This window comes from Seriola aureovittata, chromosome 12, assembly GCF_021018895.1.
Source record: "Seriola aureovittata isolate HTS-2021-v1 ecotype China chromosome 12, ASM2101889v1, whole genome shotgun sequence".
NCBI classification, from domain to species: Eukaryota; Metazoa; Chordata; class Actinopteri; order Carangiformes; family Carangidae; genus Seriola; species Seriola aureovittata.
This window is the reverse complement of record NC_079375.1, coordinates 6,842,326-6,869,887: the sequence shown is the minus strand read 5'-3', so window position 1 is coordinate 6,869,887 and position 27,562 is coordinate 6,842,326. Positions and strand designations below refer to the sequence as shown.

Sequence of the window (27,562 nt, the reverse complement as noted above, 5' to 3'; positions counted from 1 at the left end):
ACAAATACCAACTCAGTAAGTTCTCAGGAATCGGTAAAAGGAAATAAATAGTTTTTTGACTTCCATAGACTTAACAAAATGCACAGATTGACCAAGTGTTTCTCAGACTTTTTAATGACAATTTTTACATTTTACATTTCTTACACATGAAGTTCTACTGTATTATTGCACATAAAAAGGTGTCACCGAATAACCAGTTCAACCCAGAATAAGACAGAAAAATAAATATGAAGTTCATTAATCATTCATCGTTGGAGCTTGCTCTAATAAAAAGGACATGGTTGTTTTTCAGGACAGGTTGAGTCAGTACTGGCTGGTTTCTTTAAAGGTGTCATGAACATGACTAAATTAAAACACACTGCCCCCATGTATGGATTAGTTGCAACTAAACCCTCACACCAAGTGGCTGCAGGTGTTACTGTTGCCTAGCTAACAGAACAAAGTTCCTAATATGACCGTGTTTAGACTGAAAAGTTTCAGAAGTAATGTAGAATATAGGATCTATATCGATATATATAGGATATATCTGACTTCACACTTGATCAAAATGCTGTTTAATAATAACGTAAACACAATGTACCACGAATGACATGCAGCAAACGGCTGCGTGTCAGATTTGAACCCGGCCCCCCCGCAGTTAGGACTAAGCCTTCATGGTACGCGCTCTACCATGTGAGCCACCGGGGCACCCTCACTCTCTAAGTTTTAATGGTACAACCCAATTTAGCGAATCACTAGCTTTGCACTCGCTTGTAGCTAGCAAGAACTAAGGAAGGACTTAGCACTCGAAATCAGTGATTGACTAATGAACAGTTGATGCAACCCATATGATGTCGGGAAATGGTCTCACTGCAGCCCTGACACCCAAATAACAACTCAAGGAATCAGACCCTGCTACGCTGCATCAGTGTATTTCTAAGGCATTATAAATAATAAAGGCACTTGTCTCTAGGAGTATACACAATCTCTACAACTGGTCAGTAAAAGCCCCAGTGTTTCAATATGAACCAATAAACATTGACAAAACTAAGCAACACTTTAAAATCTAAATGGTTAAGTCTAGAAAACACTTTGCACATATTTCTTTAATTAATCTAAAACAGTACTATACTAATTCATGATTTATTTAAATCCTTCAATCCCACTTTCTAAAAAAACAAAAAAAACAACAAAAAAAAAACATGGCAATTTCACACATTGGCACACCCGCCTGAGCAACAGATATGATACTTTATCTACCACAAAACTCCAGTTCCTCCCTGTAGTGTTAATGCTGATCAGATTTCAAGCAGTCAGTTCCCTAAAAGAGAAAGCCAGAGGCTTTAGAAAGCTGTATGTAGTGACGTCTCCTCTATGGACATTCAGAATACATCTGATTGTAGTTTGAGTCAAAAACTTTTTGCACCGGGGACTGTTTTTTTTACAGTCAAACATATTCTCTGTTCTCAATGTCCTTTTTGATGGCTTTTTTAATGCGGTCGATTTCATCTTCATCTGAACTCTCATATTGATCTTCTTTCTCTTTCTTGTCATTGTCCAAATCAGCTGTATCTTTGTCTTTGTTGCCCTCTGATGTGGTGGACTGCAGCTCCTCTCGTATGCTGTTGAGCTCAACCAGACCGTCGTGCAGTTGCGTTGCCACCTCCCTGATTTTGGCAGCGAACTCTGACTTGGCCCCTTTCTTCAGTTCCTTGGAGTCTTTAGCCACAAAGTAGATGTCCATACCTACGAAGAGTCCGGTGAGCACACCTGTGGCCATACTGGCAATCTGGACCGCTCTGGCCGCTGTGCTGCCGGCCACATTGGCGATCTGAACCACACGCATGATCTCATTGGCGTTGATGAGGATCGCTTTTCCCGCCATGGCACCATCCTCATAGAAACTACTAGTGAGCGCTGGGAAGTCACGATTATAAGCATGTTTTTTCATCTTGAGCAGGTCAAATTTGCGCAGGTTTTCGATACCCTGCTTGATGAATTTCAGGCACTTGTTCAAATCCACTATCTTCTCCTGGTAGTCCTCCACGATCTTCTCCACCTTCTTGCGGTCCATTGAGTTGTTGACCTGGTTGGAGATTCCAGCGCCGGCTGATGTCAGACCGCCTGCCGCGGCTACGCCCAATCCCACCGCCGTCACAATCAAAGAGGTACCCAGGGTGACCGGGGCCAGAGCGAGGCCAGCGATGGTGGCAACACCCCCAATGGCGCTGGTGGAACCACCGGTGATTTGAGCGATCTTCGTGTTCTTGTTGAACTTGTCCAGGGCGTCGGCAATGCCGTTGAGGTCGATGACGTGCTGCCAGAGGCTCTCAGCGCGCTCTGAGAACAGTTTGTTGAAGACGCGGATTCCCTTCTGCACCTTTTCAGCCGTCAAAGCAAATGCCCTGAAAAGAGAAAGTTAGAAGTAATCACACAGAGTTAGGTCACTGTATAAAAATGACACTACCACGAGTGTATCTAGCCATGCCAGATAATAGTGCTTTTATTTACCCAAGTTTTGATATATCCAGCTTCCTCTGCAAAGCAATGGAGGTTTATACGTTGTTCTCTGTTGTGCGAAACACTGAACAATTTCATTTGAAAACCAGCAATGCGTCTTTCTTGACACAATGCCATGAGAGAGCTACTCTCTAGTGAAGAAAGTGTCCCTAGGAAAAAAATGTTGTGTGGATTGTGCAAATTATTTCTGATTCTTGTTTCTGTAAATGCAATTTTTCAGTTTTCTGAGCCGCACAAATGAAATTATTTTCTCCTCCCTTCTATTGGGGAAGACATTTTAGATGCAGATACCTCAAAACTTTGGTAGATAAAACTGAAAATATCAGCATGGCTCAATACCACTAGAAGTAAGAGAAAAAAAAGGTGCTGGCACTTAAGAGACCAAAGAAGAGATGCAAGTGAGATCTATGAAGACCTATTTGAAACTTCACTTACTTGGCCTCTTCTTTATCTGTCATTTCATCATCTTGAGGCGTGTCTTCCCAAGCTGAGGAAGTAAATGTAATTGTTAGCATTCTCATCATGTTAAATACAATACTTGGCCAAAAGTATTTGGTCACTACTCCACACACACTACTGTCCAATATTAAGATTTCTCTTAATGTGAATTTAGTGGCCCACACTTTGAAATGTGGAGCAAGTGATTATAGAAGAAACTAAAAATTTGGCACTGAGAACAAAACCCAAAGGAAGCTAAACAGAATGAAAAACATTTTATGTGTAACTCACGCTCCACTGTGTTCCACCACTCCATAAGATCCACATCCTGAAAGAGTCCGTTGGATTTGTGTGGGTTTTCATGTTTATGGTTAATAATGACACATCAGACTGTACTTGAATCTAAACTTGGTGACACATTTTGTTTCAGAGACCAACCTGATCATCTTCAGGCTGCACTGGATCAATACGGAAGTCCTCAAGCTGGTCAAACAAGGACCTGTTTCCACCTTCATTCTGAAACAATAGAAATAATACAGCTTAAAAATCATATATGAATACCAGTATTTTTTATTCCTGTGTTCAGACAAAATCTCTGGTTCTGCAGTGTGGAGGAAGTGTATGGCAGTGACACTGAAGGCAGAGAAACGTATCTTACTGAAGAATCACATATGCTCAGTTTCACTTTTTATACTGTATGTGCTTAAGAGTAAGAGGAGGAAGTGTTGTTAAAAAGGATTCTGAATATACTGACTGTTTTTTTTTTGCAGAAGTACAAAGAGCCAAAATCTTCCATGGTCACATTGAAAAAGGAAGCAGAGGAACGAGTCTGGACACATTGCCATCTAATCTCGTCTCAGCTTTCATGCTGAGGACCTGCACTGCACAAACACCGTGTTAAGGTGTGGGGGTGGGTTTCATGTCAACAGTGGAGCAACAAAACACGTTGGCTATAATAGTCTCTGTTGGGAGCTGAGTGGACGCCCTGGAGACAAACTGTAAATAACTGCAAGAAAGGGGTTGTTTTCAGGGAGGATGAGGGAAGGCGCCGGGTGGCTGAAACACACCTTTTGTTATCCTGAACCATTATGAGTGAGACTGCAACATGTCATTCCAGTGGACAGATATACTGACACAGACTGGGTGGGAAAAGGTTAGAAGTTGCTTTTAGTTTGAAGCTCCGTGTGTGTATGCATGTGAGAGTTGACTGGAATAAGGGAAGTAAGAAAGACAAGCAACATCAAACACAGTGTCTGTGTCAGAGAAAAAACAACTGATGAGCGTTTTATTTTCTCTACCTCTGCGTTGTTGCCCTCAGCTTCGTCCTGTGTATGCCTCTGTATAACTTTGCCCTGAAAGAAATGAAAACACACACATTCTCACACACACACACACACACACACACACACACACACACACACACACACACACACACACACACACACACACAGTTACAGCACTTTCAATATCAATTTGTATTTGTGCTGATACTGGTTCCAATCCAGACAGTTACAAATCCATTAAGAATTTGATGCAAAGCCAAAAAAGGAAAACTGGACAAAATATCAATGGCACAGTAACTTCTTTTTTTTTCATCTTCCAGGTTGTTCAAATGAGCAGCGAGGTAACTAGCTCAATGCTTTGCTCGTAAAGGTAATATATATGTTTGGGATTTCTGCTGTGCTACTGTAACTAACTTTGTCAAAATAACATGGCAAGACTTCATATTATTATTACATATTACTACATATTATTATTATAAGTTAGCAGCAAGAGAGATAACAACAGTGGAGAAACAAAATGGATACAGAGGCTTCCATACAGATCACAAAGGCTAATTGCTGATTGGATCAGTATGAAAATGATGTTCAGACCGAACACCTACAGTATGGGACAGACAGCGCTCTCCACCACCATCACCGTCAAAATATTTTTGGAAGTAAGTTGTTCATCCATGAATTTATGATAAGCAGCACTGAAGCTGTTCTGGAGCTGTGGTGGAGCGACACTTTACAAATTTATTTCATGTTCCTGCTACTTATCTTTAGGTTTAATAGCATTTTTCCTTTCTCCTTTCACTCTTTTTTGTCACTTTTTTGTTTTTGATATTGATCTCATGCATTGCATAACAGTTGATTATTGAGATAATAAATGAATAACTGATCTTAGAGAGGGGAACATAACACACATTTCTCTCCACTGTTACTCTGACTACCATCAATTCAGACTTGTGCTGTTTGAAAGAGATATGTGAATGTTACTAGGCAAGAGTAACTTGTAACTAGACAAAATAACTGAATGCCTGAAATGGGCGGATCAGTTGTTTATGACCTCATGGCAGTAAAATGCAGTATGACATAGGTCTGTATCAGTGAACTCCGAATTCCAGTTTGTCCAGTTCAGTAACATGCAGAAACACACTGTCTGCTGAAAAGGTTTCACACTGATACAGATCCACCTGTTCATTTTTTACCAGGATATAGTGTTCCAGAGATGTGACTCCAATTACATCACCTGCTCAGTGAGCCCAAAGTGCAGCACTACCCTTGAACATGACTGCGACTGTTTGGTGTGTTAGAGGACATTTTGGCAGCGTTAATACAAACAGGTGTAGCAGACATGAGAGGAAGCACGTTTTGTACGTGTCACATGTGTGAATGCTACCTTGACCCGTGGCATGAAGGGATTGTGCCGCTTAGGTTTCTTGACTTTGGTCTAAAAAGAAAAAGAAAAAGAAAAAAAACAGGATTACAGTTACAGTTACTCCAGGGAGGATACAGGTCAAACTCTCAAATGTTCCTTCAGCCGTAATTTCAGTAAAATGTTCCTGATGACTGTTAATATCATAATCAAACTAAAAACTGTTAATCAACAAGCCAAAAATTAAGCTGAAGGAATTAAGTTAAATTACCTCCTCTCTTTTATCCTTGTCCTCCTCATCTTTGTTTTCCTCTTTGGATGAAGATTCATCTTCGTCTTTCAGCTGTTCATCATCAGATGCTGCCTAAAACAAACCATAAACAGGTAAGCTATAATAAAGTGTCAGCGTAACAATTAAGTAAATAGTAACACAAAGTTGCATATGAACTCAAAAAAAATGAGAAGGTGATGATTTAAACATAAGCTCCATTGATGAAGGCGCAAACTAAATAAATGTCAACCACAAATGTTGTGTACCTTGGCTGCAGCACGTGGCATGAAGGGGTTATGGTGCTTGTGTTTTTTCACCTTGGTCTGTAAAGAAAATGGCACAGTGACAGATGTTTTAGGTGAAATGAAAAGCAATAACTGGAAGAACTACATTTCATTACAGCCGCTGGTGACCTATATCTGAACAAGAAGGGCACTCAGAGAGAGCAGACTTCCGCCAATGTCAAACAACACACACCAGAAAAAAAAAATAAATAATAAATAAAATTTATAGTAAATAATACCAATCTGCCCCAAAATTTAATGGGCTCTTCCCTTCTTGGGTTTTAATATTTCCCTCGGTGTAAACCTAATACATCTTTAATGAAGAGCTGCAGAATAATCCAGAATATATGATACTGTCAGAAAGTGTAATAAGATGAACTCGACAACCTTTAAGCTAACGAAAAGAGAAAAAAAAATCTCATGTGACTAATATTAAACATGAGCTTTTCTTAAACCTCACACTGACATTAGCCCGTGGGTGCCAAAGACATTTGCATGACGCTGGCATGAAAGAACAGATAAGTGTATCTGTAGAGCCAGGAACTCATTTTTCCTAGTTCCTGGCTCTACAGATACACTCTGTGTTTGTTTTTCACCTGCAGCAGATTTAAGTTCAAACCAGACATAGATGACTCAGACACTGACAAAGAAAAATTCATTCTATGCAAGTACATCTATCAGACTTTATATAACAATCATTGTGTTGCTTAATATCACAAATCAGTATGCAAACAGCCTTCATGTGACTGTGTTACAGTGTGAAAGGAAACGCTCTGAGGTTGAGGATGACTCTGAGGGTTACTGGGGAATCCTGTGATGAAGAAACTCACTGTTTTGCTCTCAGGAGGGTTCACCTCGTCTCCCTCTTTGGATTCAGCAGCTTCATCTTGTTTGAGTCCCTCGTCATCGGACTTCTTCTGCAGCAGAGTAAATCACTTATTCAATAACTGATTTGACTGAATCCGATTTTAATGATTGATTTGAAATTGCGTTCTTCAAAAATGCACTGGAAGTTTTGCCTGATAACGGCTTTTAAGTGCACTTACTGCAGTGATAATATTGTACGTAAGTGATTAACAGCTAATATTTCATCCAAAAATACTGGATCAAATAACCCATTTTGCCTTTAAATAAACTTAAAGGTTCCCTGTTAAGTTTTGACTACATGTAGCACTGTGAGCAGTTCTTTTATGAGTGCCTCCCTACTTTGTTTCATCCACATGAGGACGCACATAAACACAGGCATGGTAATTTGACATCATGCTGTTGGTTTCACGCTATTCCACAAATTGACTGTTGGTTGTGGCCAAAATGTAAAAATGCACCAGAAAAAGAAGTTAAAGAGGAAGAGTGCTCGCTGGAAAATAAGGATGTTTACAATAGTGACTTCACAATATTTCAAAAATCAGATTAGAAAATGTTTCATGTAGAAGGAAATGCACTCAGTCCTTTTGTTAGACATCAAAGACACACAATCGTTTCCTTGTTGACAACATAAATGTTATATGGCACCTTTAAATGTATTTTAGCATTAGCATCTCTTTTAGATAAAATGAATCCATGGTCAGGGAATGACCTCCAGCATTGCCAATAACTGATATTCTACATTATCAAACAGCCCAGTGTATGAGCAAACCCTATATCACAGTCTAACTCTTGTACTGTGTGTACACGTCAATACCTGATGGTTGTTCTTCTGCTTTTGCAGACCACGAGTCGGTGCTCTGTTCATCTCCTGTAATCAAACCAGAACAGTTTCCTAGCAGTCCAGCATCGATACACACTGATACACATCAGCTTGACAAGTCTTAGTGTACCTCTTCTAATGGTCTGGCAGGAACTACAGGAGTCTCTGCAGGCTTTTCTTTTTTCTGTCTGGAGATCACGTCCTTTTTATCCTGTCGAGGACAAATAAAGACATTTGTTCCGAAAACAGAAACCCCCCAAAAAAGTGACACCTTATCGATATCTTATAGATCCAGATATCTTTAACTGTAATAAGACTCTGAACAACAGAAATATACACACAACCCACACATCATTTTGTAGATCTGAAAGGTGCAAACTGTACCTGATTATCCTCCGTCCCTCTTGGTTTCACTTTGTCATATGTGGACGTCCTCTTCATCTCCTGCAACACAAAACAGAGACAGACAGAGAAGTCAGAGTAGCCTCACACAGACCACATGTCACTGAGAGGCAGTTGTGTCCGTCTGCATGCGAACCTCTTCAGTTGGTCTGGGTGGGACCAGTGGTGTTTCACTCCTTTCCTTCCTTTCTTGCTGGATCATGTTGCTTTTGACCTGACAAGGACACACACACACACACACACACACACACACACACACACACACACACACACACACACACACACACACACACACACACACACACACTGGAGCAGGAGGACAACAGGAGGACTAACAGCGAGCAGGCAGGATTTAAAGGGAGGTAAGGGGATGAGGAGGATGTGGTGGAGGTACGGAAGACGAGGAGTGTGAGGAGCTGGGGTATTTTAGAGAGAAGTTGATCAGCCGTGCGTGTGTGTGTGTGTGTGTGTGTGTGTGTGTGTGTGTGTGTGTGTCTGTGTGTGTGTGGTCACTGATGACTCATGAGTGATGCAATAAATAGACTGACCGGTTTCGGCTTCCCTTCCACTTGTTTCTCGTTCTCCTTGAGCGTCTCTGTGTCTTCAGTGTCTTTCTGAACAGAGGAAATCAAATATTAGATATTAAACTGTATCAACCACAATCACCTTTCATATCTGTGGTTTTTAAAGTACTTTAGCACCACAACAGCAAATCACTTTGCCGCCCATTTCTTCATATTGTACTGAAATGAATGGAAACCAATGGTTTTCTCAGAGGATAGAAAAAATAAACATAAAAATCTATTCGCACAATGGTTAGCTGTGATTAAAAGTCTATGTAAAGTCTGGAGTCAACATGGAAAACTACTGTTATGGTCCATTATGAGTTCAGCACATCAGTGCTACTCATTGAAATTCACAAAAGAATCCCTACAAACATCACCACCACCATTACCTTTATCACTGTCCCATCACCACTATCATAGTCACGGTAACCTCACTACCACCTCCACCATCACCAAACACATTTAACGGCACAATTACTTTATTTGCAGAGCGGAATGGATTCAGTTTGGACATGGCTCCAATCATGGCGTTCTGAGAGGAAGAAAATATAATTCAAAGGTTTCAGTGGATGCCTCAACATTTTTGTTTTGCATCTGCAGTGAAGCTTTAATTTGTCTATTCTGTTGAAACCAGAGGGCACAGACAGATGATCAGAGGCCAACAGTAATGTTATGAGAACTAATGAGCTGTAATGAACATTGCAAACAAAAGTATGTCAACAAAAGACTATTAACCTCCTGAGCAGACAAGGAGACTTGGTTGCTAAGAGGCTGTTCAACAAATATGTCTGCAGAGAAAAGTCAAGGCTGAACTTTTTAATCAGTTGGCTTCAGTTTTATTCATACACTATCAGAAACCAGTCAGACTGCCATGTTTTATAGCTTCCCCCCCACCCCCACCCCCACCCCCACCCCCCTCTCCCTTTATTTTCTTGACCTCTCTTTACTGTGAATTTGGTAAAAAAAGCCTAACACTGCCCCGCCAAAAGATCCTGTTTGGTGCAAAACAAGAGAAGCTGAAGAGATTTGAAGCTGTTCTCTGAAAAATGTAGTTGAAAGACTTGAGGTATGCAGAGCTCAACAAGACCAGGCAAGACAAGTTATGCTGGACTGAAGGTAGAGCCTGTGGGTAAAATGTTTGTTAAAAACTTTAGCATCTGACTTGTGACCTTTTCCCTCTTTTGTATGTAGGCAGGACAAAGTGCTTCACAATGCCTTTCATTCACCCGTTCAAACATGCACGCACGCACACGCACACGCACAAGCACACGAACACACACACCAGTGGTGGTAAAGCAAGACACTAAACCCCTGATGCCACCTGTGGTGTGTAGTAGCATGAACAGAAAAGCAGCAAACCTCTCCCTGATTAAAAACAGCTAAATAAAACAGAGGCTTTTCTAATTGACAATGAAGCGTCCTCTGATAATAATAAATAAAAATAATCTGTTAAAAGTTAAAATGTTTATAAAATTGATAAAATAACAGCGAAAGAGGAACAAAGCACCTGTTTGTTTCCGGATGACTTGTCACTGCTTGCAGGTGGTTCTTCGTCATTAGAGCCTGTCTGCTTCTCACTCTGCACAGAAATCATTATTTTATGAAAAACACATAAATGAAGCTGAGCAGTTCTTTTAACATATCATACATAATATTTCTTGAGCACTATCAAAGGATTACAATCCAAACCATCCTCACTTTGTTCGCAGATCGAAACGGATTCAGCTTCGTCATTGCCCCAGCAAGTTTATTCTGAACACGAGAAAAGAAATAAACATAAAATGAAGACCACATACATGAATGAAAACTGCTGAAACCAAACAAAAAGACAAGAAATTAACATTTAAAAACTTCACTCACCTGTTTGTGACCAGGCTGACCCTCTCCATTGTCCGATGTCTCCTCACCATCAGTGTCTGCATTCTTCTCCTGCTGATGGAGCCAATTATTGTAATTAGTGGATAAACAACAGTCGCTCCAGTAGAACTATATCCAGCTTTACATCATCAGTGGATTACTTCACATTTAAACTTCTTTCTGCAAGAGACACTTTAGTTTCAGGGGAGTGTGATGGGAGAGATGAACTGATGACATGAAGCAAATGTAAACTCTTACCTGTCTGTCAGTGGAGAACGTGCTCTTCATCATCGCACTCAGACCGTTCTGAAATAAAACAAAGACACTGTTTCTGCCCACTTAAAAAAAACAAAAAGCAAAGCAGGTTTCTAGCCCTGATTCTCATCTTCACATCACGGCAGTTCTTATTCCTAAACATTCAGATAAAGAATATTCCATCATCATTTCTATGAGCCTGTTACTAATTTTAGAAAGCCGGTTTTCACACCACCATGTCTCGGTACAGTCTTAATTCAGTTATGTAACAACCAACCTGCTTGGCTTTGGGCTTCTCTGTGGAAGAGGTATTCTCATTTGAGTCTCCTGAGTGTTCAGTCTTGTCCTTTTCCTGATATAATACAAGACACAACAACAGCATTTGACCAGTCAGAAAACATGACCATCAGGCTGGTAGAGTACTTGATATGATGCAGCATTGACCGAGAGAGAAAATGACCTGAGAGGAGGAAGTGAAAGGATTCTTGAGGATTTTTGCTGCGACTCCACCCTGACGGATTACACAAAGCAGTTCCAGTTACAACGTGACATCGTCAGCTGTTTAATGCAGTGCAGGTCCAAGTGAAAATGTCTTGAACTAACTAAACACAAGCATGCCTCATCACTCACCTTTGAAGACTTCTCTGTGAGACTGTCACTGCTGGCAGAGAGTTCACCATCCATAGACAAATCATCCTAAAAAAGAGTGAGACATTAAAACACTCATGATGTAAAAACAAAATAAAATAACCACCAGGTCTGTGCGCATGGCTACCAATAGACTATAAAAGACTAGGCTAATAAAGTGAAGGGGATCCAACAGCAACAGCATTGAATAATGGCCAGAAATGTTTTTACAGAACATTATGATGTCACAGTGAAATGGACAATTTGGATATAAAATCTCACCACTTCATCATTTTATCCTATTAGACATTTATGTTAAATTGTGTTTTAATTAGCGAATGAAATCTACAGTTATTGGCCAAAAATGTGTTTTGTGAAGTCACAGTGACCTTGACCTTTGACCACTAAAACCTAATCAGTTCATCCTTGAATCCAAGTGAAGTCGCAGGTCACTTACCTGAGACTGAGATTTGGCACCTTTTTTCCTGAACACGCCACTCAGGAGTCCTCCTTTCTCCTGGGAAAACAACAGGCAACATTAACAGTTACATTATTAATGTCGATGGTTGAAGTTACTGTTTCAGTGGAGGATGGAGGAAGCGGTTTTTAACAAACCTCACCTTCGTATTGTTCTCAGAAAGATTGTCATTGCTGCCTGAGAGCTCGCTGGGTGCAGACAAGTCGTCCTGAAAGTGACAAAACAAATGTCAACCAACTACTTTATCATGTCCCAGTAATGTAGTACAACTAAATGTGAGACAAGTGAGATGCACAACTCTCACCTGAGATTGTGTCCTCACGCCGAAGGGCTTCGGAGATTTTTTAAATATTCCACTGAACATCCCACCTGACTCCTGAAGACGGAAAAAGTCACATTATATGCACATTATATTCAGTGCAGCATTAGTATAAACGTTCCAAAATCGCTCTAAAGTTCGGCTCAGATGTTACAGATTACAGCCTGTAGTGTAACATTATACAGTGAAGGTTCAGAAAAGCTCACCTTAGTGTTTCCATTTACAGAAAGATTGTCGGTGCTGCCCGAGAGCTCACTTGGTGCAGCCAAATCATCCTGAAGGAGAGAAACAAGCATCTCCAACCAATTAATCTTATTGTCTCCTACTGATGTGAAGCAGGTTAAAGTGAATGAGCTAAATGTACAACTCTCACCTGAGATTGTGTTCTTGCTCCAAAGGGCTTTGGGGATTTTTTAAACATCCCACTGAACATCCCGCCTGACTCCTGAAGAAAGGAAAAAAAAGTCACGTAGTAATTACTCACACTATTATATGTTGCTTGAGATCAAATAGTGTCTATTTTTTTTATTTTTGAACTGATGCAGCTTTCAGATGGACAGACAGGGATTCACACATCGGCCAGTACTTTCTTTCAAATTGCTGATGAATGCAGGTTTCCCTCGCTCTTTCCGAACACACAAAAACAAAAACAACACACGCCCCAAATCCTCTGTTCAATGAGTCGAGCTCTGCACATCAGAAATCCCCAGCATGTCACTGGCGAAATATCTCAGTGTTTTTGTACAAATAAATGTTTCTACCCTCTAATGCCAACTTCTGTCTGAAAACATGGAAATCACATGACCAAATATCACATAAATTTATTTGTTTATTAAATGTACTGTTTAATTTTATATTATTAAAATTATTCGGTTTTAATTATATTTTTTCAGTGTTTTGTTGTATCTTGGTCTTATCCGTTATATCTTATGTATCGTATCACAACTTTTGTTCAGGCTATGATCCCTGATTGATCTACGCTGGCTTTGTTGATAAAGATGTTTAAAGATTGCTTATAACTTAAAAAAATATTTCCTAAATGAACATTTTAAAAATAATAATTTGGCTGATAAGACTCACCTTAGTGTTGGCGTTCTCAGACAGACTGTCGGTACTGACCGAGAGCTTATCGTCCAAAAGATCCTGAAACGTAAGACGATCTGTCAGTTTATTACACCACATGTTACGCGGCAGAAATGAAGCTGATAATTGTATTTCCCCCGGTGTGTGTCGTACATGTAATAGACCATGTAATAGAAGATTGTGTTTCACCTGTGAAGGACTCCGGACATGTCCTGGTTTGGGAGATCGTTTCAGTATCCCACTGAACACACCTGATTTGTCCTGGAGACAAAATGGCAGAGAAAGGTTTAGTTTCAAAGACTAACGTGACTGACCTGTGTGGGAGAAGCAAAAGTATCACAGAGCAGAAACTGAACTCACCTTCGACGACTTCTTATTGTCTGTTAAGCTGTCGCTACTGGCAGAGAGTTCAGGATTTTGTAATGAGAGGGTGGCCTGTGAACACAAAAAAGTTGAGTACCAACTTTGGAAACACTCATATTTAAATATATACTGTATGTATCATATTTATTGATGTATTTTTAATCACACATTGCAAGGACTCAGGTCAGAGTCTTACAGTAATTACTAGAGGTTTAGAGAATTACAAAACTAATATAAATAAATAAAACATGTAAATAAACCAGTGGTCCCCAAACTAAGGCCCGCGGGCCGGATACGGCCCGCCCCCACATTCGGCCCGGCCCCCTGAACTATTATTATTTATTTAATTAATAGTGTTATTATTTATTTCCTGACCTTTTTTTCTGTGAAGAACCCGGAAATGGTTATTTGGTTATGTGTGGCTTTCTAGAAAACAATACATTTTTACGTTTAGGCACCCCTGCGATCGTCACACTTTTTCTGTTATAAACTGAACCCGGCCCCCCATCAGAGAAGGGAAAAGTTATGTGGCCCTCACAGGAAAAGGTTTGGGGACCCCTGAAATAAACGAATGAAAATCTTCTACTGGATTTTGATGCCTTGTTTGTTAAAAGTAAAGGCAGCCTGACACACCTTTCCTTTTCTGTGACCTACAGTAACCTCTGGCTGCACATGTGGTATTCATGTAGGACAATGTTTTCATTGATGATTTCCTAATGGTTTACATTTTCAATTAATAAATTAAGTGTTTAACCCAAAATATTCAATTTAAAATTGTTTAAAACAAAGAAAAGCAGCAAATCCTCACATTTAAGACTTAGGAACCAGCAGATGTTTGACATTTTTGTTTGAAAAATGGTTTTACAATTGATTGTTAAGCAAAGTTTCTGTTAACTAATTGATTAATCAACAAATCATTGCAGTTCTAGTAACCAGTCACATTTTTTTTAAATATAAAAAACAAGCTGTACAGCACAGTAAGTTGAAGAAGGCCACTACAAACCTGTGGTTGATCGTCTTTGGCGGATCTGGTCGCCTTCTTAAACATTCCTTTAAACACGCCTCCTTTGTCCTGAAACATGAATTCATATGTCAGTCACTGTCACTGAAAAATAATGTGACACAATATTTCCTCAGGTTACAGTAGTCAGTGGTGATCAGAAAACTGAAAAAAGGTTTGAACAGAAAACTGAAACAAAGCACAACACAAAGAGTTTACACACCTTGGAGTCGTTGTTGGATGCCAGACTGTCGTTGCTCTTTGAAAGTTCACCATTGGCCGATAAATTGTCCTGTAATGTCAGCATAAAGTATTTGTGTGAGTTTATGTAGAATCAAATATTGTAAACCTAAGATTACATTATATTGTGACTATTATGCCTAAACAAAATAATAGTTACTGTTGTTTTATTCTAATCTAGTCTTAATCTTGTGAACACAAAAAAAAAAAAAAAACACACAAAAAAATCCTGTAAATGCAGTATTGCCATTAAGTACTAGTTAGTGACTTACAACACTGAGGACAATGACTACGTACAGTACAACTAATGATACTAAAGAGCTGACAAGTTTCTATCAAACCACTGTATAAACTGTCATATTGCTCAGCTCTACAGCGTAGTAGCTCATCTCTAGCTTTAAATTAAATAAAGTAAACGTTAAAACTACAACAACACCTGTGCTTGAGCAGATGGTTCTGCAGACTTAGAGGATCTCTTTAACATCCCACCGAATAACGCTGCTTTTTGCTGAATGAGGGGAGAAGAAGTAAAAGAAGAGAAAAAAATATATTAAAAATGTATTTGAACTAAAAATGTACCTCAAAAATGTTACGGATGAAATCATAAAAACAAGAACCATCTCCACTGTTGTTGTCTGTCAAGCAGGTGTCAGTACTGACATTGAAGCCACTTTCAGTATGAGTGGGTAACGGAGGTGTAAATATACACTGTCATGACCTGTGAGTCAGCAGCATAAATCTGTCCCACTGATCACCAGCTTTATATGGGGACTGAGCTGAGTGACAGTTCACTGAAGATTTTATGGATATAGGATGTGTTTTTTTATTCACATCTCAGAGTCCAGCTTCATGTCCAGCTTCAAGTCTGGACTTGAAGCTTCAAGTCTGGACTTGAAGCTGGTTTCATGCCTGGGCTTGAAAACCTGATGATTGTCATGTGCACTACTGAAGTACAATATAAACTCTGTTGGGTCCTCCACCCTCCATCTTGTACCTTAGTGTTGCAGAGGCACCCTGTGTCAAAATCGAGTTACAATACCATCATTGACATACTTTATATCATGCTAATTTGTTGCAATTTTGTGTTTTATTATTTGCTTTAATTTTTCAAGTAATTAACTCTATTAGAATATTTTATATATATATATATATATATATATATTAATTAGAATAATATTATTTCTACACAGTATTATCAGGCTACAACCAACAATTATCTTCATCATCAATAAATCTGACAATTATTTTCTTTCATAATCCATTGATTACACATTGATTTAGTATGTAAAATAAAACATATCATAAAACAGTCCGAAATGCCTGTCATTATTCCCTGAAGCCCAAGTTAACATGTCTACAATGTTAACAATTTCCTTGTTTTGTCTGACCAGCTGCCAAAAACAGAACTGAACTCAATCTAGCAAATATTCACATTTGAGCAGCTAGAGTCAATTAACCTTTAACACTTTCCTTTAAAAATGACAAGTTATCATTTATCAAAAAATTATGCCAGTTAATCAACTAATTATTTCAGCTCTAGAGCACAGGTTTGTTTATGGGTACTTAAAGAAATAATGTCTAGTGGGGGTCAGTAGGTGCCCGAACACAGATTTTTGCCCCATGACCCTCTAGGAAGTTGATCCGGCCATGACACTCAAACTAAAGATGACAGTCAGCGCTTTATCTTCACAGTCATTGTTTATTGTCAAGAAAATGAGTCAGTGTCCATATTAGTGAACCGCACCGTGCATTTGTTTTGTATACGGACATTTTCAGTCACACAGACTGATGTCAGGTCGGTAACCTGCACAAAACACGTAAATAACTGACTTTGAGAATAAAAACCTAACTCTGTAAACCTGAAAGCAGCTTAAGTAGCAGCTAAAGTTGCTAAAGTGACATTAAAAACATTGAAAATCTACTCACTGCAACGCCTCCTCCATCACACTCCAAGTCCAGGTCGTGGTACCGATCCTGTCAAACAATAACGTCCTGTCATTAACGGTTATTTATGAAAACATTAACCCGCATTTTCAATCATTATCATGCAGTTTGTGTCGAGAAGAAGCGACAGGCAAACGTTTAAGTTCAACCTTCAACTCACCATTGGCGACTCTTCGTCTGTCCTTGTTTACTCCGCTGGTTAACCGACGGCAGTGGATTAATATTAGTGTTTCAGTCCTCGGCAGAGTTTAGGTCCTAGACATGGTTCCCGTGTCGATACTGTCGGTTGTTTCCACTCGCTGTGATGTGGAGGTAAAGAGCCTCCCTGCTCAGTGAAAAAAAAGCTGGAGATCAGAGACTTCCCACTGATCCTTGTGACTTCCGTGTGGGTTTTCATAAAGCGCACAGAGACCGGCGGATCCAGTTTTTGTTCTTCTACCTGTGTTTTGCTGTGTTTTGTCCTCCAGGAGAGGGTGTGTCTGTCTCACCTGAGGACTGTTGATCAGCCTGATGCTGCTTTCAAGTGCTGCTCGTACTTTTTCGACTGCCCGCGCTAAAACATTTCGGCCAATGAAAGACGAAATACTTTTATTTATTTATTTTTTATTGAGGTGTTTATGCCCTTTTGACTGAATCAAAACATATGATGCAAATTAAGTCTGCGTGTATGTTTTTTTTGTATCACATATGGCAAAAGCACAAATACACATTTTGTACATATTTATTCATTTATCAATTCTATTTTAAATATATAGAATGATGTATATTACTGATTAAATTTATTTAGACCTTAATGTGTGTGTGTCTTTAGGCAAGGCAAAGCAAGGGAAATTTATTTGTATAGCGCATTATCATACACAGAAGTCATTCAATGTGCATAACAGAAATAGAAGAATCATAAAAAAGTTAAAGAAAAAGGTAAGTAAGTAAAAGTAAAAAGCATCATAAGATAACATTGTAAAAAAAAAAGTATAACAACACAGATAATGCAGTAGGTGATATCTAACCTTTTAGGCTTATATACATTGAATTTCTCAGAAATACATTAGGGCCCAGACCATTTAGTGACTTTTAGATAATAAGTAAAACTTTGAATTCAATTCTGTATCTGACTGGAAGCCAATGCAAAGACCTGAGAACTGGAGTAATATTCTCTTAGCTTTAGTCAGAACCTAACAGCAGCATTCGGAATAAGCTGTAGCTGGCTAATGGTCTTATTTGGTAAACCAGTGAAGAATGCATTGCAATATAATCTGAAACTTTAATGCTGTAGCCGGTAAAGGTGGGGATGTTTGGGGATTGTAATAACTTTATATACTACTGGGTTGCTAAATGTAAACTCATAATTTGTAATTTGTCCCTTAAGATAAGACGGTCTATGAAAAAACACGTTGAAGCATAATTAAGATTAAATAGTGATTTTTATGGTTCCATCTTTAAATTTATTTAATGGTGAAATCATATCAATTCAATGTCTAGTTTTATTTACTTAACATGTTTTACTGTGGCTCATTATCAACAGATAACAGAGTTGTAAAACAGATGATAAAATGAGCTTGCATACACGCAGATGATAAGCTGTTTACATGTCTGACATTCATCTCTCACCATTTCAGAGGGTCTCGCCAAAATCTGACAATAACATGACAGTCGCTACCCCTTCGTTTATCAAAAGAAATGCTAGTAGCTCTAGATCTATCACTGACAAATTAGTTAAACATGAATAAAGTATTTTATAGAATATTTTTATAGGTAAACTCATGTTTCTCTATTAAACCAAACAACAAAGTGTCAACTGCACATGATTTATTGTCATATTGTCAAAGAAAATATCCATTAGGGTTAATGAACTCATTCCAATTCAAATGTTTCTCATCACACCTTCCTATTTTCATTCCATTATAATTTTCAAATAAAAAACCCATTCATAAATTAAGCTTGCATGAAACTATAACATAACATTTTTATAGCTTGTTTTTATACTTGCTTGTTATATTTGCAAGTTTCTAATCATTTTAATTAGAGGCACATGTAGACATAACATAATTACAACTGTAAAACAGTCAACCCTGTGTATGAGATGTTAATATTTCAACTTGTTTTAGTTATACATTTTATTGCACATTTACTTTCATTGAAACAAAAAAGAAGCACAACATTTCTATAATCTTTGGTTATTGTAATGATAGAGTTTTTCCTAAATCCTGAATTTTGTGTGTAAGATCGAGAGGATTATTCCCTCCAGGAGAGAAAGTAGATCTTTCCCTGTCCATCACCACAAACTAGTTCAGTGGGTTTTTCTGGATTCACCTCCAAAACCAGGACAGGACCTCCACACACAAAGATACCCACCTGCAGGAGGGAAGAGAAAGAGAGTGTAGAAAAGTTATTCAAATATTGGTTCAAATATTTGAAAAAATAAACATTATTTCAGGGGAATGGATACATTTGTCAAAACGCTGCATAAGAAGAAAGTCCAACTTTAAAATAATATCTAAAAGTTCAAGTCTGAGCCAATAAATCTAAAAGTCTATCTTTATTGCACTATACTATACAAATCCCAACTCTCAGTACTTTTTGAGTTCCCTACTGTGTCTCTGGTTCCCAGGCCCAGCACATTCATCATATTCTGGTCTGAAATCCAGACCAAATAGGTCGTTTGGATACACATTCAATAATACTGAGCAGGATCCATTCTTTGTTGGTTTTGGTCTTTTCATGGGTTTCAGTGACAAAACAAAAACCGCAGAACATCACCAGACTTATCGTTTAAGACTATAACGTACCTGTTTCTTGGTGATTCTGTCCCACAGCTTCACTGTCCTGTCGTAGGAGGCTGAGACGATGGTGCTGTTGGTGAGTTTCAGCACACTGATCCTGTCACTGTGAGCCTGAGGGTAAAAATAAAAATGACAAAGTACAGCAGCTGATTACTTGCAGGTCGGGTGTTTTTTAAGGGAAATTTCAAATCTGAAATTGTGATTTAAAAGTAGCACTAAAATGATTATTCAATCAAGAGAAAATGAAGACAATTGATTCTTATAGATAATCCATTAATGATTTATTGCGCAAAAATACCAAACTTTGGTGGTTCCACCTTCTCTTATGTGAGGATTTGCTTCTTTTCATCACTGAAATTTTAATGTTTTGGGGTTTTTAAATTGCAGTTCAGACAAAGCATGGTTTGCTTTTTAAAGACGTCACCTGGGAAGATGTGATGTGCCCTTTTCACTATTCTATGACCTTTTATTAGTTAAATTAACAATGAAAATTTCTGTACCTCATTAAAAACTGTATGTTGGAAAGTTAACAGACAGTAACTTTTCTTTTTTTTTTTGATTTCATTCACAGTGTTACAATGTAACAGTGGTGGAGCAAGATTTGAATCGAGATCCTTAAGTAAAAGTACAGAAATATTAAATATTAGCAAAATGTACAAAAAATATGAATATCAAAGTCAAAGTAGTGGTTCTGCAGAAATGGCCCCTGTGCGTGTCTGCCTTTTATATACTGCATTATATCATTGGATTATTATCACTGATGCATCAGTGTGTAGGCAGCATGTTACTGTTGGTGGTGTAGTTGGTTGAGGTGGAGCTGGTTTTAACTTTTTTATACATTGTTGGGTAATTGATTCTGTAACACTGCATATTTTATAAACTCATCTGTTTTCCATATCGACACCCTCTTAAAATAATGGCCTAAGTCATTTTTTCAGGTTTTTCAGGAAACACAAAAAACTCAACAAAAGAGTCACACTTTTGACATAGGCCATTATACAACCGGGGGTAGAATTGCATGTTCCCCTCAACTGAGGATTCAGGCGATTTTACCAGAGGTGGCCAGCATCATGAGGGGGTGATTTAGGCAAAAAAAACATTTTTGTCAAAACATGACTTAGGCCATTATTTTAGGAAGGTGACGATATGATGTAAAATATTAATCTGTGACGTAATTAGTAAACATAGCTGTGAGATAAAAGTATTGGAGTTAAAAGTACAGTATTTTTCTCAGTCATGTGCTGGAGAAGAATTCAGTTATCATCAGATGTTTACAAACACTCATCATAGACATGAAAGTCATGGTAACATTGGACTTTCAGTTATTTAAGATGCTTGTTGTAGACTCATTCCTTCCCAGAAAAAGAACAGTTCAATATTGCCAATATTAATTGTAATCCATTACAGTAGTTGGGTAGATGTACTTAGTTACTTTCCACCACTGCGATATGAAAATATGCAGCAATCGTGTGTCAGAGTCAAGAGTCTCTTACAGGTTTTCTGCTGCTCCATGATGAAACCTCTGCAGGCTGGTTGAACCACATGTTTCCCTTCATGTCTCCACACACCATGAAATCTGAAAGAACATTCAACACATTAGATGATCACATATTAAAACAATAAAATAAAAAGCTGGCATGTACAGAGGCAGCAGTAGTTCTAGTAGCTATGGTTTTGCTTGAAGTGTAATTGCAACAGCCGCACTGAAAACAGTATTGATGTTTGTGTTTCAACGATTCAACGATCAATTCATCATTTAAGCCATTTTTAAAGCAAAAATACCAAACGTTCCTAGTTTGTACCTCTGTCCACAGTTACAGCTGTTATGGGGCTTCTGTTCTTATCCTTCTCCTCCTCCGCCTCCTCCCACTCCAGTTCCACCGAACTGAAAGCTGAATATAGACAACTTTTGGAGCCTATGGTAAACTGAAGAAAGAGAGGACACCATCATCAAACAGCATTTATTTTTACCAAAAACAAAGTTTGTGGTGCGCTGGACTTGAGTTTTGACTTAATTTGTAATGATGACGACGTGCCCGCTAAGATGGACAAAAGGAAAAGAAAGTAAACTGGTATTTTTGTTTTTATCTAGGAAGGTAAAAGTCTGCTTAGCTCTATAATCATTCTGTGTCCAAGCTAATACACAATATTTTATTTCCAAGCATGACCTGAGAGTTAGGGCAAACATACTGACGTTTTTTAGTCTTCCTAAATTCTTAATCTTAATCGTTACTGTTCTTTTCCTTTTCACCATCAAAATAGTGACGACAGTGAAATGTTATCTTTAATGTAAAGCATTGATACTGAGGATATGATTTGCAGGCTTGGTAAAACTCACAAGGAAGCCAATGTGAATGTTTCCGTTTGCTTCGCCGAACAGCCACAGGCTTTTCTCATCGTTACGGGTCAGACTCAAAATTCTGACTTGTTGCTCCCAGCTGCAAAAAAGACAAATACAAGAGGAGCTTTTAACCCAACTGAGCAGGACTGTGAAGTTGTGTAAATTAAATTTAAAATATTAAATTTAAACTCTGCCCTTACATTAACAATGAATATCAGTTTCAGCTAACTTGAGGTAACTCGATTGACAATTTAGGGCTGCGTTTGATTTAAAATAATTCAAAAGGCTAACAAGAACTTCATCATCAGTATTCTAGACAGTTTCCAAAACTTTCTGATCACCTCCACCATAAATGGTTTTGCCTTCATTAACACTCCTCTGCTGCAATTCAACAAGGAAAAGTCAAAACTAAAACTCTCAAAATGATAAAAAACATAAGGCATTTCAGGAAGAAGCGAGTTTTCTCTAAAATTCAAAACCTAATAATCAGCCTTCATCAACTTGGAAAAAGATTCATTCAAACCCTGGTCCACTGCAGAAAAACCTGGACAAAGATTCAGGTACATGCTGTTGTACAGTGTGCAGCGTTACTTTGATACTTTGCGCCTCCAGTCGTCTTCATCAGGGCAGCTGATGTCGAATATGATCCCGGACTCGGACACACCGATCAGGGTAGAGCAGTAGCAGAGCTGGACCACTGGCTTAGACACTGTGTGCGTGGTTACCTTCACCAGGCTGGGAGCGACCACACAAACACAGGATAAAGATGGTTAGAGTGCAGAACTCATCACACCTCATTTCATGTCTCCATTTTTCAAGTCTCACTAGAAATCCTCAGCTGTCTTCCACTGCTGATGTTCTGAAACCCATTTGTTGTTTTTAAAAACTTTTAAAACCCAAACACTACACAGACACAAGTTACAGCAAAGTATGTCATGCAAATGTATTCTCACTTTTTCTTTCTTTTTTTTTTATTTTTTTTATTACTTTTGACGGGATGCTGATTTTATACCACTGTAGATCTTACACCGTCTCTGAAGCAGCTCCAGAGAGTTCGCTGCCTTTCCCAGAGGAGGGAAAAACAGACTGTGGCCGGTTACAGTGAGGTTGTATTCAGCATTCTGCTAATGTTAACGGATGCTTCTCATCCATACAGGTATTAATCCATATCAAGACTGATTACATGTTAAATTTAGGTCATGGGTTGCTCTGAGAGTAATGTATTGATTTTGACATATTAATCAAATAATGTATAATTCTCATTGCAAAGCTTGTTGCTGTTTTTAAATATCTTCAAATTTAAGATATGAAACCAAACCAGAACAAAACTTCCTCATGAAAAAAAATGTTTTACTTCAAGACTGACAACTTTAAGTTTGTGTTTGCACTATTCCTCATCACATTTGTCACATGTAAATGAATGCTGGTATTAATAAAAGTGTGTTTATTGTTTTCTTGTCTTACTTCACCAGATCTTTATTGTAAATGAGAATTGGTTCATAACGTCTGATTGTTTAAAGGTTAAAAAATATAAAATAACAAGAATGGAGTCCGTAGTTCGTCCTGTATGGTGGCTTTTGGTGCGTGTTTTTTTGTTGTCGTTTACCTTGCAGTGCTGTGTTGTTCATTCCACATCAGTTTCCACACGTCAACAAAACATTCCATGTAGCTGACAGCAAACTGGCCGTGAGGCATGGGGCAGATCGCTGTGATGGTGCTGCCTGAAGCCTGACACACACACACATACACACACACACAAACAGACACACCGCGTCACTACACAAACACAAAAACAAACACAGTATAAATCCTTATTCTTGTGCAATTCTTCACCTGCTTGTGGCCGACCACTGTGTTGTGCTGCCACAGCTCCAGCAAACCGGACGTATAACCAACAAGACAGCAGTCGCCTTTCTGAGAGAAGCACACGGCTGTGACAGGGCCAGAGAGGCTGAGAGGACTCTCTGAGCATAGAAGACAGAATGAAATGAACAAACGTCAGACTCTTCAAAACAGCTGTAAAATAAATCATATCAGAATAATTTTTCATGATACAGGTGACCAGGAGCTCCTTTACTGACTGTGACTGGACACAGAGAAGACTAGAGTGGTCTTAAACTGATCAACTATCCAGCGTGAACTATTTTCTTTCTTAATGATATTACACAGAGGCCGAATCTACAGTATTACTTGTCGTCCATGTCCAGCATTGCACTGAGCAGTCTTCAGAAACGGTGAGGAATTCTGCGGCTCCTTGCTTGCGAACAACTCCACGAATCGCACCGCTGTGACCGTTGAAGGTGCTGAAGTGCTCCATCTGCACGTCAAAATACAGGATGTGAGGGAGGAGACAAAAACTGGAAAATGAGTGGCAGTGTTCACTCTTTTTTTTTTTTTTAAATCACGGTCAAGAAGCCTGAGGACTAATCTTGCATGGGCCTCAATGAAAAGGACAAAAATGACGGAAATATTTCAATAAATTGGAAGGATTTTATTTTGAGCGACAGACCTGTAGTGGTTTCCAGAGCTGCACTGTGCTGTCATCAGATGCAGTAAATACAGTAATTTCCTCTGGGTTGACTTCAATATTCTTGTCTTAAAACCAAAGCAAGAATAAATATTAATATAAAAATAAAGCTTAGTGACTCATTAAATTGTACAATGTGAAAGAACGAGGGAGAGAGAAATAGAAAGTGCAGTTTACTTGTATTTGTGAGGAGAGAGCAGTGGTGTATCCGCTGCCTGTGGGCAGTGATGTGGCAGATTTCTATGTTGTTTTCCCAGTTCCACACGTGCAGCGCTCCCTCTGCACAGCCGGCCATCACATACTGTCCCTACACACAGTAAATAACAAGCACCAAGTCAACACAGAAGTTCCTTTATGAAGCCAAATGCTTCCTTTGTCACAACACAGTTAAATTACTGCTCTGTACACAAACGATTGAACTCTACCCATACATCCGTTAGCTGCTAGAAAACAAGATATATTTATTTTGTCTGATGGACAGCTGTATAACTCTCTCACCAGACAGCAGACAGAGGTAAGAGGACTCCTCCAGGAGATTTCTCTGACACACTGGCCTGCCTGCAGATCCCATAAACAAAGCCTCCCATCGTTTGAGGAGCTAATCTGGAAGAGACAGACGGAGGCTGATCTATATGTGTGATCTTTACCTGTGACTCAGGTTAGTTACAATTCTTCATGACACTCGTGAAGGTAAAATAATGACGGCTCACCACGCAGTCTGGAGTCCAAACACAGCCGGTGATCCAGTCTCTGTGAGAGTGAGGGAGCGACTTAGAGAGAGCAGCAGGAGACGAGTTCACATCCCACACCATCAGGGCCTGAAACAAAGACTCTCTTGTGATTACAACACAGCGCGCACCAAGTCTGACACAGTGGTTTTAATGGTGCATGTCCAGCACGACTGGACATGCACCATTAAAACTTACAATGTCAAAGATATTTATATTCATATTTCAAGTTAAAGGAATATAATTAGTCAATTAAGTGATTATTGACTGTACAGAAAATTGTATTGCCAATTGAACAATTTGGCCTATGTGTTTATTTATTTATATTTATTTATTCATTCATATCATGAATAAAGCAATGTTGAGAATATAAATTTTGGATTCATTCAGCTATTCTAAACTCAAGGTTCACTTCCTCGCCTTTTCTAACTCTTTCAACCAGATCCCACAGCCTTCTTCAGAAAATGACACTAATGCACTTGTTAAACTTGTGTGAAGAACTTCAGCCACATGATGATGAAAAGGTGGTTGTATGTGGTTCATTCACTGAAGAAGGCCATGAGATGTAATCAAAAGCTCTGGAAAAAGCTGGAAAGTGAACCTTAATTTCAGAATATTAATATAAACACTCACTGGTTCTCAGTTTTATATATTTGTACACTGACAATGTTTAAGTTCTAGAGTGATGGTTAGATAAATGACACGTAAAATAATTTGTCCAATGTAGCAGGTAAAATACCGCCAGCATCACATCCCTGCACATAAACACTTGGATAAGATTAAAAATTCACAAATTTCTAAATAATTCTACCTGATCTTTTCCACCGGACAGTAGCTGTCCACCATCAGGGCTGAAAGCCAGACAGGTGACTCCTCCACTGTGGCCCCTCAGCAGCGCATGAGGCTCCAGATCAGTGTCAACGGCCAGATCGCTCAACAACCACAAAACAATGGTGAAGTCGTCTAATTCAAAGGGAAATACAGAAGAGCAAATAATAAAACATTTACTAGTGATGTTTTAGGAAAAACATCGTCTACCATTATATCACCTGGAAACTGGAAGTTCTTAGGACATTCTTTAAAACACCAGATCATTTTCTTTACTTCACCGACATTTACCTGAAGCAGAAGCCAAGTAAGTGGAGTTTTGAGCCAGTGCCAGGATGGCGCCTCGTTGCATAGCAAACATTCCAGATGCTTTCAGGCGCCCGTTCATTCCCTCCTCTCCCTCTTCTCTCCTCCAGACCCTCAGACGTTTGTCGCTTCCTCCAGACACCAGCAGCTCAGGTTCGGTCTGCTCTGCGTCCAAAACGACCCACAGCAGGCACAGGATGGACATGTCGTATTCGCTGGAGGCCCAGGTCATCTCACCTATGTAAGATCACGATAAAAAATTGTTCATAGTTTCTTTGTTTACAACATCTATTTTGGGATCTTTTTAAAGGTACATTATCTTCATTTTGTGCAATCTTAATACAGAGTGGAGGAAGATAGGAGAGCTAGGAAAGAAATAGAGCAGGTGACTTGAATTAAAGTCAGACAGGTACAGTACATCCATGTTTAATGTCTCTTATTCAGTGTAATAATAATATTTTATAGCTTTGTTACGATTGTATCTGCTTTATAACCTTGATAATACCTGTGCATTTATCTATTCATCTTTACATCAATCCTATATCCTTGGTTTATTTTGATATAAACCTTGGAAAACCCGATTTTGCCGAACTATAATTTCCTCTTTTGGCAATAAAAGACACAAGCGAGACAGAAAATACAGACACAATATAAGAGTAAACACATTTTAAAAAGAAAAACAGAAAACACTGGAAAACAGTGTCTTAAATCAAGGCTTATTTTCTTTAGTTTTTTCAGTACATTTTTTATGTTGCAGAAAAGAATATTCATGTGACTGGAGCTGCTGTATATAGACAAAAGATCCTGTAAATGGTTAAATTTAATAATGCGAAGTCATTCCTTCTCATTCTCGTTTGGCCCTCATTTGCATATCTGTACTTGTTTGTGTTTTTTCCAGGGATGAAATTTTATAAGTGTGATTTTTCCAGGCTCTTAGAGTTAACCAACCTTTCTCAAAGAGCGGAGTAAATTTGTTAAAATATGTTTCAAATTTAGCGTTTCTCAGACCGTCTGTAAGTGACCACAAAGCCTACTAACGAGTATTGTATATGATGTATATATGATGTTTTCAATATTAAATCAGATCATATGTAAATTC

General features: G+C 38.7%; 2 protein-coding genes across 6 annotated transcripts in view; both read right to left on the bottom strand.

Moving 5' to 3' along the window:
- Positions 1-96: 96 nt before the first annotated feature.
- On the bottom strand, positions 97-17,401 carry LOC130179440 (uncharacterized). Of its 4 annotated transcripts, none has more exons than XM_056392416.1 (35): positions 17,114-17,401; positions 16,936-16,983; positions 15,446-15,517; positions 14,993-15,061; positions 14,773-14,841; positions 13,767-13,841; positions 13,596-13,667; positions 13,404-13,466; positions 12,697-12,768; positions 12,530-12,598; positions 12,309-12,380; positions 12,147-12,212; positions 11,984-12,043; positions 11,530-11,595; positions 11,360-11,410; positions 11,177-11,251; positions 10,903-10,950; positions 10,648-10,719; positions 10,486-10,539; positions 10,295-10,366; positions 9,266-9,319; positions 8,770-8,835; positions 8,358-8,435; positions 8,204-8,263; positions 7,950-8,030; positions 7,814-7,867; positions 6,963-7,046; positions 6,115-6,171; positions 5,849-5,941; positions 5,602-5,652; positions 4,236-4,289; positions 3,376-3,453; positions 3,229-3,265; positions 2,935-2,986; positions 97-2,384 (listed from the first exon to the last, which is right to left on the bottom strand). In XM_056392416.1, the coding sequence occupies exons 1-35, from the start codon at positions 17,114-17,116 to the stop codon at positions 1,427-1,429; spliced, it is 3,105 nt and encodes a 1,034-aa protein (XP_056248391.1). In that variant the 5' UTR covers positions 17,117-17,401; the 3' UTR covers positions 97-1,426. The 4 variants fall into 4 exon arrangements, with proteins under 4 accessions (XP_056248391.1, XP_056248389.1, XP_056248390.1 ...); XM_056392414.1 differs by having other exon boundaries at positions 6,963-7,049; positions 17,114-17,400; XM_056392415.1 differs by having other exon boundaries at positions 6,963-7,049; positions 10,648-10,716; positions 17,114-17,400.
- A 954-nt stretch (positions 17,402-18,355) lies between these two features.
- tep1 (telomerase-associated protein 1) overlaps positions 18,356-27,562 on the bottom strand; it is a 30,996-nt gene continuing 21,789 nt past the window's right edge. For both annotated transcript variants that reach the window (XM_056390616.1, XM_056390618.1), the window contains exons 42-56: positions 26,449-26,700; positions 26,141-26,292; positions 25,312-25,419; positions 25,100-25,204; positions 24,779-24,908; positions 24,584-24,669; positions 24,265-24,391; positions 23,908-24,038; positions 23,681-23,802; positions 22,666-22,809; positions 22,072-22,171; positions 21,536-21,659; positions 21,227-21,309; positions 19,740-19,844; positions 18,356-19,305 (exon numbers count right to left, since the gene is read on the bottom strand). In XM_056390616.1, coding sequence (XP_056246591.1) covers positions 19,186-19,305; positions 19,740-19,844; positions 21,227-21,309; positions 21,536-21,659; positions 22,072-22,171; positions 22,666-22,809; positions 23,681-23,802; positions 23,908-24,038; positions 24,265-24,391; positions 24,584-24,669; positions 24,779-24,908; positions 25,100-25,204; positions 25,312-25,419; positions 26,141-26,292; positions 26,449-26,700 — 1,889 coding nt within the window. In that variant the 3' untranslated portion in view covers positions 18,356-19,185. The remainder of the gene's footprint in view (positions 19,306-19,739; positions 19,845-21,226; positions 21,310-21,535; positions 21,660-22,071; positions 22,172-22,665; positions 22,810-23,680; positions 23,803-23,907; positions 24,039-24,264; positions 24,392-24,583; positions 24,670-24,778; positions 24,909-25,099; positions 25,205-25,311; positions 25,420-26,140; positions 26,293-26,448; positions 26,701-27,562) is intronic.